General features: G+C 46.6%; 1 protein-coding gene across 2 annotated transcripts in view; it reads left to right on the top strand.

Annotated features, from left to right (window-relative positions):
- Nucleotides 1–5,992, top strand: part of LOC132446370 (urotensin-2 receptor) — a 9,129-nt gene extending 3,137 nt beyond the window's left edge. Inside the window, exons 3-4 of one of the 2 annotated variants that reach the window (XM_060036629.1) lie at nt 96–521; nt 1,853–5,992. In XM_060036629.1, the coding sequence (XP_059892612.1) occupies nt 96–521; nt 1,853–2,230 (804 nt within the window). In that variant the 3' untranslated portion in view covers nt 2,231–5,992. Of the gene's footprint in view, nt 522–1,852 lie in introns of both variants that reach the window. The other variant, XM_060036628.1, reaches the window with a different exon arrangement.
- Nucleotides 5,993–12,500: the final 6,508 nt, after the last annotated feature.

Genomic DNA, 12,500 nt, shown 5'->3' with positions numbered 1-12,500 from the left:
CCGCCTCCATGTACATCTACATCATCAACCTGGCCATGGCCGACCTGCTCTACCTGCTCACCATCCCCTTCGTGGTCTGCACCCACTTCCTGCAGGGCTGGCACTTTGGCGACGCGGGCTGCCGCATCCTCATCAGCATCGACTTCCTGACCATGCACGCCAGCATCTTCACGCTGACCATCATGAGCACCGAGCGCTACTTCGCCGTGCTCAAGCCCCTGGACACGGTGAAGCGCTCCAAGAGCTACCGCAAGGCCATCGCCCTGCTGGTGTGGGCGGCCTCGCTGGTGCTCACGCTGCCCATGATGGTGGGCATCCAGCTGATGAAGGTGGGCGCAAAGACCATGTGCCAGCCCACCCTGGCGCCGATCACCTACAAGGCGTACATCTCCTTCCTGTTCTGCACCAGCATCGTGGCGCCGGGCCTCATCATTGGCTATCTCTACATCCGGCTGGCGCGCACCTATTGGATCTCCCAGACCGAGACCTTCAAACAGACCAAGAAGCTGCCCAATCAGAAGGTCAGTGCGCTCCTCAGCTTAGCTGTGAAGCTCTGAATGGAGGCTCTCTTTCGAGAACCGAGCGGTTCTCTGGTGACTTCTTCTAAGTCTGAGGCATGGAGGGGATATTGTTGTTGATATGTTTAGTGACCCCGCTTTTTCTGGGAATGTTTCCCAGAGAAAGTTCCCCTTCCGGCGATCACATGTGGGGCCACATGTGATCCCCTAAATGTGTGCACTGAATGTGCTCTTCCTGGGGAAACTATGCTAGAAGATTGCCGGGTGAATAATTAATACAAATAATAATTCAAGCCAAGAAGAACAAGCCAAACATGTGTTGTGAGCCTCTTCCAACTGGTTTAAAGTGGCTACCCAATTTACAGATAGCATTTAAAATGTAAAAATGTATATAATAAGAATCAAAAATATTGGCTTGCAGAATAAATAAATATATATGTATATATCTCCATCATGCAGGCATAATGTAACTAAGTTGTGAACAGGATGCCTCTGCATGAGTAATGACTTCCCTGATTAAACCCTGGAGGGCCTCAATGTTCTTTAAGAGCCAGAAGCTTCACAGTTATTCTTTCCAACCATGAGTAATACGACATATATACTCCCAAGAGATACTCAAAATGAGTTTACTATTAAAATTACAACTTCCCCTACGAATTACACATTTAGAAAAGTTTTTTCACTGATCCTACAGCATTGACCCAATGAGCAACGAGTTACATCTGAATGCCTGGACTCTCCTTATGGTGATTTTTTCCTGTGTGTATGTATGAATGTATATACGTACGTATGTATGTACGTATGTATGTATGTATGTACTTCAGTTATGGCCCCCATTGCACTCCTGATCATCCCATACGTACTTACGTACGTACGTATTTATATATGTATGTATGTATGTATGTATGTATGTATGGATGGATGGATGGATGGATGGATGGATGGATGGATGGATGGATGGATGGATGGATGGATGGATGGATGGATGTACGTATGTACGTATGTACGTAATTACGTATGTACTTCAGTTATGGCCCCCATTGCACTCCTGATCATCCCTAGAAGGAAGGATCCCCCACTCTGCGTTCCTCCTTCCTTCTCAAGAATTCTTCCTTGCTAACTAAGGGAGTTTTCCCTCGCCCTCTGGGGGGCTAAGGTCAGGGTGGCGTCATAACTATACACCCTATTCAGCCCTTTGAGGCTGTACCTGTGATTAAGGGCTTTGCGAATGCAATTTAATTGAACGAGCATAAAATAGAGATAAACAATTGACCAGGGAACCAACTGAACACCAGCCTCAACCCGTGCTAACCGTCCAGATGTTCTCCTCCAAGGTGCTGTACCTCATCTTCACCATCGTGCTGCTCTTCTGGGCCTGCTTCCTGCCCTTCTGGATCTGGCAGCTGCTGGGCGAATTCCACCCCTCGCTGGCCATCTCCAACACGGCCAAGCGGAACATCAACTACCTGACCACCTGCCTGACCTACAGCAACAGCTGCATCAACCCCTTCCTCTACACACTGCTCACCAAGAACTACAAGGAGTACCTGCGCAAGCGCCAGCGCACCTGGACGGCCAGCAGCTACTTCAGCCGCCGCAGCCGCTTCCAGCGCTCGCCGCGCCGCTCGCCGTCCTCCAGCAGCCAGCAGTGCACCGAGAGCTTCGTGCTCTCGCACACCGCCTCGCTGCGCGCCCACAAGAGCAGCCTGTGATGGGGCCCAGCTGGGGCTAGCTGGATTTCACTGCTAGCGCTAGCTGGTCTTCGACGGCTAGCACTGGCTGTTATTCACAGATACGCTAGCTGTGTTTTTCATGGCTAGCGCTAGCTGTTGTTCACGGCTAGCGTTAGCTGTTTTTGATGGCTAGGGCTATCTGTTTTTTATAGCTAGCGCTTGTTGTTTTTCACGGCTAGCCCTAGCTGTTTGTCATGGCTAGCCCTAGCTGCTTCTCACGGCTAGCGCTAGCTGCTTCTCACGGCTAGCGCTAGCTGTTTTTCAAGGCTAGCGCAAGCTGTTTTCCACGGCTAGCACTAGCTGTTTTTTACGGCTAATGCTAGTTGCTTCTCACGCATAGCGCTAGCTTTTTTTTAACAGCTAGAGCTAGCTGTTTTTCGTGGCTAGCTCTAGCGGGGTTCGCGCTTGCCATCAGAAGGGGGTGGATATGTTGACGGAATGCCCCGGCCGTTCCCTGCATGACTCCTTCCTCGTCCAACAACGGGCTCGAACACTGAATATGCCATCAGCCGATTCCTTTTTTTGCCACTATTTTACAGAACAGCAGCACACATCGGCACTGGGAGTTTGACGCACAAACTGGGACAGCTTCTGTCACTGGGGATCACTTTCTTGGCCTCTGGAGGAGTATGGCGAGGGTGGGGGAGCTTGGTGTGTTATCAGATGGGCCTGATGACCGGGTTGCTGTTGCACAAACATGTCCATCTGAATGACCGCCGCCTGGCTTCCTGATGTGGGCCGTAAACAGGTCTTTGGGAACTGTGTGTTCCTCTGGGATGTTTATGGATGAAGCTGAGCCCTTGGAAACACTTCCATCTCGGACGTGACCTGATGAAATGTTATGTGTATCGCTCACATTTGACACAAAAGTACACAAAATTGGTTTATTTTTCTCTGTGGATTTTAAATTGGTCATGAAGGATAAATGTGTTGCCTGACTCTCTGAAGAAAGATTGATTATCGATTGGAAAGATTTTTTTCTCTCGTTGACATTTAAAGCAGAACATTATCGTTGTTTATTAGTGAAAAATGCTTTTGACCTCCGTGAGAAAGACAATAGAATGAACAATAAGGAAAGCCCAAGTTGAGAAGAAACTCCTACTTTTAAGATGTGAGACAATAAAAGCTACGTAAAGAATGTTTCCACGTACGGGTCAAGAGTCTTTTAAATATGCAGTCTGTCGTCATGATTCATACATTTAATATGAATTTCTCAAAATGAATCCTACATTTAATTGACCAACATAGTTAAACACACCCACACACACTCGATTGTCAAGAGCTTACAACAATTTTCCACTGAGTTTGAAGAAGTTAATTGTTTAAAAAGACCTAAGTCATCCTCCCCCCCGTTTCTACATCGTTAGGTTTTATCCTCTGGTTTTAATCAGCACCTACACCAGCCATCTATTTATTCAGATAAATAACATAACTTCTGACGGAAAGAATGTTTTTTTAACATGCTTTACTTTGCTTTTTCCTTCCACGAAAATTTGCCAGGGGGGAATTTGTGGAAATGTGTGTGCATTTCCACAAAAGTGTGCGCACGTAAGAATTCCTCCCCACCTTGAGGTGTGTCCTCCTATAGCCGAGGGCTAATCCACCCCTTGGGAGGAAGCTGGTACACACACACACACACACACACACACACACACACACACACACACACACACACACACACACACACACACACACACACCATCAAACAAACACACAACTACAGTAAATAGCTTTCCTCTAGATCTATTTGTCTCAAAATGACTAAAGAAAACTGAACACGGAGAAAAAAAAGAATGATTACAGATGTCATCTGTAATCCAAAAGAGTCACCGCTTTCTTTGGCATGTTTTCTACCAAGGAATTGCGTTTCTTGAAACTAAAAGGTACTGGACAATATCCAATATTATTTCATTATTTTTTTCCACTGAACCTTAGCCAGAGATCAATAGCTAAATCCAACCGAAGCATTGAAGCCCATTTTTCACTGACACGTATCGGCTAGTGTGCAATTTATCAGCATGAGCCATTCTGTTATTATTATTCAACTACTCTGTTTACGTTTGTTTCTTTTGGATAATATTGCTTTTTCAATGCAATCCTCTATGTTTAACCTTGCAATCATCATATTTAAAAATACAGTATTTGACGTTGACATTTATTTGGATTATTGTATATAGCCATTTATTAAATATTTTCACATGCCGTCCTCCAAGTCACAATGTGTACGATTAAGCCCGTACCAGTCAGTAGGTGGAATGCTCTCCGAACTAAAACCAGCAAGTATAGCTCAGAGCGAGACATTCCAAACTAAAACCAGCTAGTGTAGCTCAATGCTCGGCTTGCTGGGTGGTGTGAGTGGGACGGTTTTAGGAGGGCAGATTCTTGTAAACAAAGGGAGGTAGGGGCTGACAGCAATTTAATGTGTAGAATAAATCTGTTATAGGATGTGAGCGAAAATGAAATCAATATCGATCAGCCTTGATTACATATAGGCCCAGGTAACTTTAAGCAATGAGATGGAATGGACGTATTGCAACTTGAATATGGCAGTTGACATTTATCGTCACCAAAAACGTGTTAATAACAAAGACAGATTGGAATGAGCGACGCTGTTCGACTCAAATCGATGGAAGGTGCAACAACAGCATTCAAGCGAACAGCCTTGAAAACATTAAACAGTTCGGTTCTGAGCCGCATGGCCGACAGCTAGGTTAGGGTCATAAATCCTGAATGCTCTTTTCCCCCTCATCTAACTACAGATATGGTCCAGGATAATGATGATGATGATGATGATGATGATGATGATGATGATGATGATGATGATGATGATGATGATGATGATGATGGTGGTGGTGGTAGCGACCTCATAAATCGAACGTTAAGGGCGGTGCCAAGGTATTTTGGGTGAGTGTTGCAGTGAGGTGGACTACATCTCACAAGATGACAGCGGCTATAACTCACAGCGTCTAGCATGTGGCCCCAGCTTACGGACGTGGAAACGGCGTGCGTGTGTGTGTGTGTGTGTGTGTGCGTGCGTGTGTGCGTGCGTGCGTGTGTGTGTGTATGTAAAAGGGAGTTAGGGTGAGAAAGGAGAGCATTCGAGACAAAGACAGAGTGAAGGTGCATGCGTACACAAAGTCTGTTAGTTGATTACGTTTTTAAACTCCATTAGTCGAATCGAGACCAGACACAGGGTCAGAATTTCATTCGTACCCATTTGGCAGCGAGGCCAGAGAATAACTCCAGAGAATGTGTTCATCTCCTCAACAACATTTTAACGCATGATCGCACCAACAGATAAGGGGAAGTGTTCTCAGCCAGAAGAAACACTTTGGGGCTTTGTCATTTGGCCAGGAACAAAGAGAAGTAGAGAAAAGTCTCCTGGTTGGTTTATGGAGAGGTGTATCACTATGACATTAACCACAGTGCATTAATTCTACGTCATTTCCCCTGATTGGATGATAGAAAACCGACAGAAACGCCTTGGGAATGAGATCAGAAGGCAAGGAGGCAGAGAGTGTTATGGCGTATTATGACCCACTAAGCCATCAAAAGTTTTGTTCCAGAAAGTAGGTTTCAATCCAAGTCTGGTAATATAGCACAGTAATTCCTGAAAGTTTTTCTTCCGTTTCTTCTGAATCGATTCGTAGAATGGTTGATACAATAGACAACCAAGAAGCTTTTCATCCCCTTCTCTGTCATGTTGTCCTCTTCTCCACCTGAAATAAAGAAAGAAAGAAAACTATACGTCAGCCATTCTCCTAATAGCTACTGGCCTCCCTGGACATCAAACGATGTCTCCTACTGAACTCACTCCCCTCTCCTTGTCAATCAATGGCCTTACAGAAAAGGGGCGTCCAAATCCTACAGCCTGCTTCCATTCGCAGTCCGCTCCGTGTGACCATAAATAACGCAGAACTCACGCTTGATGTTAAATCCTGCCCTGCCCGAATCCAATTCCCGATCGTTCCTCATCAAAACCCTCGACTGAACCCTCTGGCTCAGCAGATCCAATCAGAAGCACAGATAAAAGAGCGTCCTGACCGTGATGGCCCAGGATGCAGATACGGGCCGCCCCCAGACCGGCGGCGGGGATCTCTGGTCTCAATCCCTGACCGAGGCCCCTTGGAGGAGACCCTCAGCCTCGCCTTGGATTCAAGTCTGGATTCACTTTGCTATTCACATATATGGAGCGTTAAGATCATGTCGCATTTGGATGTTTTGATACAGAAGATCTGGCCTATATCACGTTCACAACAGCGCACAGCTCTTTGACTGCTCCATGCAGGCTGTTGCATTCAACCCTGTTACTTGGAGGGTGACTTCAAGATATTACTATTGCTATTTAATCATTGAGCAGATGCTGAAGGGTGCTTTTATGAAAGGCAACTTTCACACGACAGGTGACATTAAGGTGCAGGTAGGAGATGGAAATCTTGCTCAAGGATCAAACACGGTGCCTTTGAGCTCGGAGCAGACTGTGATCAGAGCTTCTGCAAAAACGGAATATCTTTGTTGCTATGAATACAAAAACATGGGAGATAGACTTTGAAGTGGAAATACAGCCATAAAATTCAGTTATCCTCTAATTTTTACATGAAACTACAGTATCTCGCTAATTGAACATAATTATCTGCTTAAGTGTTTTATGTAAACTAATCATTCATATTAAGTTGGACTACCCACTAGCGTGATGGAAATGTTGAAATCTTTAAGGTTAAATGGACACTTTCCTGAAAAGGAAATTGGATGACTCACATTGTTGAAGCAAATACTGTTTATCTCTCGAAGGATGGGATACAGTTTCTTTTCAACACAGCCTAAATAATACATTACCTCTGAGATGCTGAGAATAACCGGAATCGTTTCATCATAGAATGAAAGCCAAAAGCGGGTGGCATCAAGTTTATGAATATATGTACAGCTAATGTAAACTACTGGATACATTTGAAAGGAACTGGGTGATTGTCATTCATTTTTCCCGACTTCCGATTCAGTGGATTCTTTCGTAACACATTGAGTTACAATAACAGCTGTGATCCATATGCATAGTACTGATTTGTGAAGTGTATTCCACGACAATAAATGCGTTTGCAAGGAAACACATTTATTTGATAACTGCATAAAAGTGCTCAGCATTGTAAGACCCTCTCTGATTTTTCTGTGCAGGCTTCAAGGTATTTTACGGCCTTTCCAGAAAAAACTCATAACACCACCATATATATTTTTGTTTTCATTGCTCCAGGTGGCATATGTGGAGACCGGCTCTCTCCCTGTGGAAACAGCCAGGAAACGACACTGCAGACAGAAGGAAAGGGTGATTGTTTTTTTTTGTGGTTTTACTAAATCAGCCGTGGCTTGGGTTCACCTAGGGCCATGGGAGGCCTGGAACACACTTTACTTTGCACACTGAGACCGGGAGGAAAGGGTGTGGTGGTGGTGGTGGTGGTGGTGCTTGTGGTAGGGGTCGTGCTGGTGGGGCCAGTTTGGGTTAGGGAAAGTGTGTGATGGGGGAGGGGGGGATGGGGTTGATGTGGTGTCGGGCAAGGAACGCAGGAGAAAGGAGAGACCAAAGGGTGACATTGGCAGGAAGCGGTGGATCATTCGCTCGGGGACCATCGCTCACCTGAGGCAATAACAGGGGGGGGGGGGGGGGGGGGGTCCCATGTCACACGCAGCCCGGCGGAGTCAATACATTAGCCTGCAGGCTGAGTGAGACACCATCAGCATCCATCAGAGCTGCTGTGCACATGCTCTGGGATTAATCAGAGGACACATTAGTCTGGTTATCACATTATGGCATTTCCCCCCGACTTTTCTGTCACGTCCCAACTCACTCATTCGAGATCAGATTACAGCTGCAGAGAGGAGGGGCTGTTGGCCTGACAGACCAGCGTCCTTATCCAGCAGAGGGCATTCCACCACATGCAAAGGTCACATAGCTGAGAGCAGTCTTTCTCCCCCCCACCCACTCTCTCTATACCCTACCTCCAGGGTGAAGGGACTGCTGGCATCTTTCTTGGTTAAAGTTTGTCTTTCATGTTGAACTGTCCTTGCACCTCCTACTTGGCTTGGCCTACTTGTCTCTCTCTCTCTCTCTCTCTCTCTCTCTCTCTCTCTCTCTCTCTCTCTCTCTCTCTCTCTCTCTCTCTCTCTCTCTCTCTCTCTCTCTCTTGACATTCGTGATTTTCACTGCATGATCAGGTAAGGTTTATTTTGTTAACTTAACTGTTTATTCGCAGCATTGAATGGGACATTCGACAATAACACAATCCATGGCCAGTGTGGTGCACCTCCACATCTGTAATCCATCGGGTGAAACTATGAATCAATAAATAAATCGTTTCAATGTTGTCCATCTTGGTTTACTGAAAACAATCTTGGTCCTCCAACATTGTTTCATATTTGAAAACAAAATGGTTCCTTTAAGGATTGGGTAGCCAAACTCGAAAAGTGTCAAGGAAGTTTAACAAAGTGAACTTTTGTTTATCGTTTGCTTTCATGTGTAGTGAAAACAGAGGTGAGGTAAACATGAAACATTTACCAAGACCACGGCAGCGAGAAATTTGATATAGATGGAATTTATAAGACAATATAAATACTAAAAGCACCAACAAGCTATAATGTAAGAGACCTGTGTGTGTGTGTGTGTGTGTGTGTGTGTGTGTGTGTGTGTGTGTGTGTGTGTGTGTGTGTGTGTGTGTGTGTGTGTGTGTGTGTGTGTGTGTGTGTGTGTGTGTGTGTGTGCGTGTGCGTGTGCGTGTCAAAGCGTTTGTGTTGCGTATAATGCATAGATAATATTTAATGTTGCGTCTAGGTCTATCAAAGCACAAATTTAACAGATATAGATATATAGAAATACCACTATCTATAGAAAGAGCTACAATCCTTTTTTCAAAGCACTTGTTTCACTTGATATTTCAGTACAACTTTTGTTTTTTGTGTGAGTGCTACGACCTTCTCAACACACAAAGCAGATATTACAGCACCTGCCCCCAGCAAAGGCTTAACTGAACATCAAAAATCCATCCAGAACCGTCCATGCAGCTTCAAGCATGAAAACAAAACCATGTTCTGGCCCCTAATGCCCACTAATGGGTCTCAGAAAAAGGGGAACAACTATATGAATGATAGAATAATTACCAACACACACACACACAGACACACACACACGTGACCAGAAAATCCAAAAAACATTAATTACAACGAGTGCTTTAGGCATTTCCCTCCGCAACCGCTGGCACATTTCTAGAAATAATCAGCCAGCAAACAACAGCAAGGCGTGTTTCCTCAAAGGAGCCTGACAGCATCTGTTACGGTCCGGGTCAGGTGTGGATCATAGTGCGGTGAGAAAGAAGAGGCAGCAGGCAGCGATGAGTTTGTAAAAACAAAACAACTAATTTACTGAAGTAAGTACAAACTCGGTTAAAAAAACACAAACTTTTTTGCGATAAAACAAAGGTGAGCCTAAAAAAAACACACAATTCGTAATCGTCACGACTAAGAACCACGTCCCTGCAAAGTACAAAACGACACACATTTGTGAAGATGCAGCAGGGAGTGAGAGGAGCAGAGGGAATGCAAAGGCACGATAACCTCAGCACAGGCGCGGATGACTAGTTGGTGACTGATGGTGTCCGGTGAGGACACCACCCTGCCTTAAGGACACCACCGTGTGTGGCCGTAGTAGAGCGCCTAGCAGTCGCCGCAGCCCTCCTGCGTAACAAGCATCACCCACTTCCTCTTGGTATGGATGGGACAGGAAGTTCAGGTCAGGCTGCACCCTCTGAGGGTCCAGAGGCTGGCAGGTCGGGTCCTTCTCCCTGGGGGGCTAATGGAGTCCTGCCTGCCTGCCGGGTGTGTGTGTGTGACCCCCCCCCCCCCCCCCCCCTGGGGCTCCTCCGACTTCTACTCCTCAGGCCCACCCCAACCCCCCCCACGTGTGTGTGTGTGTGTGTGTGTGTGTGTGTGTGTGTGCGCGTGTGTGTATGTGTGGACCTGTGTGTGTCTGTTTGTGTGTGTGTGTGTGTGTGTGCGTGTGTGTGTGTGTGTGTGTGTGCGCGTGTGTGTATGTGTGGACCTGTGTGTGTCTGTTTGTGTGTGTGTGTATGTGTGTGCGCGTGTGTGTGCGCGTGTGTGTATGTGTGGACCTGTGTGTGTCTGTTTGTGTGTGTGTGTGTGTATGTGTGTGCGCGTGTGTGTGTGTGTGTGTGTATGTGTGTGTGTGTGTGTGTGTGTGTGTGTGTGTGTGTGTGTGTGTGTGTGTGTGTGTGTGTGTGTGTGTGTGTGTGCGCAATGGCATCTCCGGCTGGATGTTTAACCGCCCTTCGCCCTCATCTTATATTTATAAGATATGTCATCCTTATCCAATATGGATAGATGACCCTGCTCACCTATGACCCCGACCCCAACCATCAGGTATTGAGCAGGGCGAGGGGAGGGATGCTCCTGGGTGATGTAGTGACTGGAGTATAGCAGTCCTACACTCCCAAGCAACGAGTTAGGATGTCAAGCATTAACAATCGCTAGGTTAACCCATTCCCCATACACAAGAACTATTTTTAAGCGCCAGGACACACAACATACAATAAGTGCGTATGAGGGGTGTTTGGGGTAAGGGGGGAGGCTATGTCGAGTCTAGATGAACTCTGAACAAGTGAGTCTGAGTCTTATGCGGAAGCTGGTAAGCGACTCTGACAGTTGTTATTGTTGCATCACTTCTGGTCTCCTTTGGGATTCTCTGGTGTGTCTGAGTGGTCCTCGACTGAAGCACATGTGCTTTTGGTTTCATTGACAAATGTGAGGACGTTCTGGGAACGTTGTGGGGGAACATCAACATTCCTACCAGTAAATGATTCACTGATCGTCTTTTCTAAATAACATTGGAGTGGACTTGTCAAACCGCGGCGAGCCAGAATACGCCGGTGACCACAGTTGATCTGCGATGTCTGGGGGAGATGCAGGACTTGATTGAACGCAGTAAAGTGTATACGTTACCAATTATAAATTGATACGCTACAAATCAGGGACTGATTGTTGGCACTGTGAGTGTTGCTGGACAGCTGCAGGAGGTCCCTGGCTGCGTTGGTTCTTGGCGTAGCTGCCTTCTTGGCCGGCGCGTATTTATACAACGTTTGCATTGCGTTGGATTGTAAATCTATTCACGGATCTCGCGCTACTGTAGCTTTCAGACCCAGAGGACTGTCCCCTAGAGGCGTCTGTTCTGTTTGTGTTCCAGAGAAAAACTTTGAATGATAAAAAAATTTACATTATAAGTCGCGCTTGGATTCTCCGTTGATGCTCAAGGCTGTCGTGGGGATGAATCTGGTTGTTGATATAACGTGGAAAGCCATTGCACGACTGCAGGAACGACTCGTTGATATAAATCAACTTTGTGTGTGTGTGTGTGTGTGTGTGTGTGTGTGTGTGTGTGTGTGTGTGTGTGTGTGTGTGTGTGTGTGTGTGTGTGTGTGTGTGTGTGTGTGTGTGTGTGTGTGTGTGTGTGTGTGTGTGTGTGTGTGTGTGTGTGTGTTTGAGTGAGAGAGAGGATGATTGTGTTGCACCGGTCTTTTTACGCCACGTCACTGACACACTACAGCTGTACTTGTTTTACATGTAGCTTGTAAATACTTCCAACATGACCCCGCCACAAACCTGTCTGACATCTGGAGACCCTTAGAGAGGGGTTACGAGGGCCTACGTTTCTCCCCGCGCAACCCAGGCTGTTTACGGACGTGGGCTGGGCACAAATCGTTTTTTAAAAGGCTACTTTTTTTGAAAGAAGGTCTCTCAGTAATCCCCAGAAGGAAGGAGGTCCACCCAGCAGTCAGCGGGGCAGGCTTTGCAAAGCGGAGACTCCCGGTTCTTTCCGTCATGCTATCCATCATCCATAGACGGTCTCCACAAGATTCCCTCCACAGTGTGAATCAAGCTGAGTGATGAGTGGGTCCTTGCAGCCCGCGGCCAGCCGCTACCCGGACGGGCCTGTTTGTGTCCCACCGTTCAGCGCTATTAAACACCCTGGCAGTGGCCTTGCACACGGAGAGTGATGCGCCTTTAAAACAACCAAATCGTAACCAATCGTTGTGAAATACTACCCGTGTCCAGGGTGTAAGACGGGACGGGCAGGGGCCAGTCCTGGCGGACTAGGTCCAGGACCCTCTGGTGGACTAGGTTCAGGAATTCTTGGCGGACTAGGTTCAGGACCACCTGGTGGATTAAGTTGAGGACCCCTGGTGGACTAGTTTCA

This window comes from Gadus macrocephalus, chromosome 18 (assembly GCF_031168955.1).
Source record: "Gadus macrocephalus chromosome 18, ASM3116895v1".
Lineage (NCBI taxonomy): Eukaryota > Metazoa > Chordata > Actinopteri > Gadiformes > Gadidae > Gadus > Gadus macrocephalus.
Note: the sequence above shows the minus strand (reverse complement) of the source record. Positions and strands in the feature narration are given on the sequence as shown.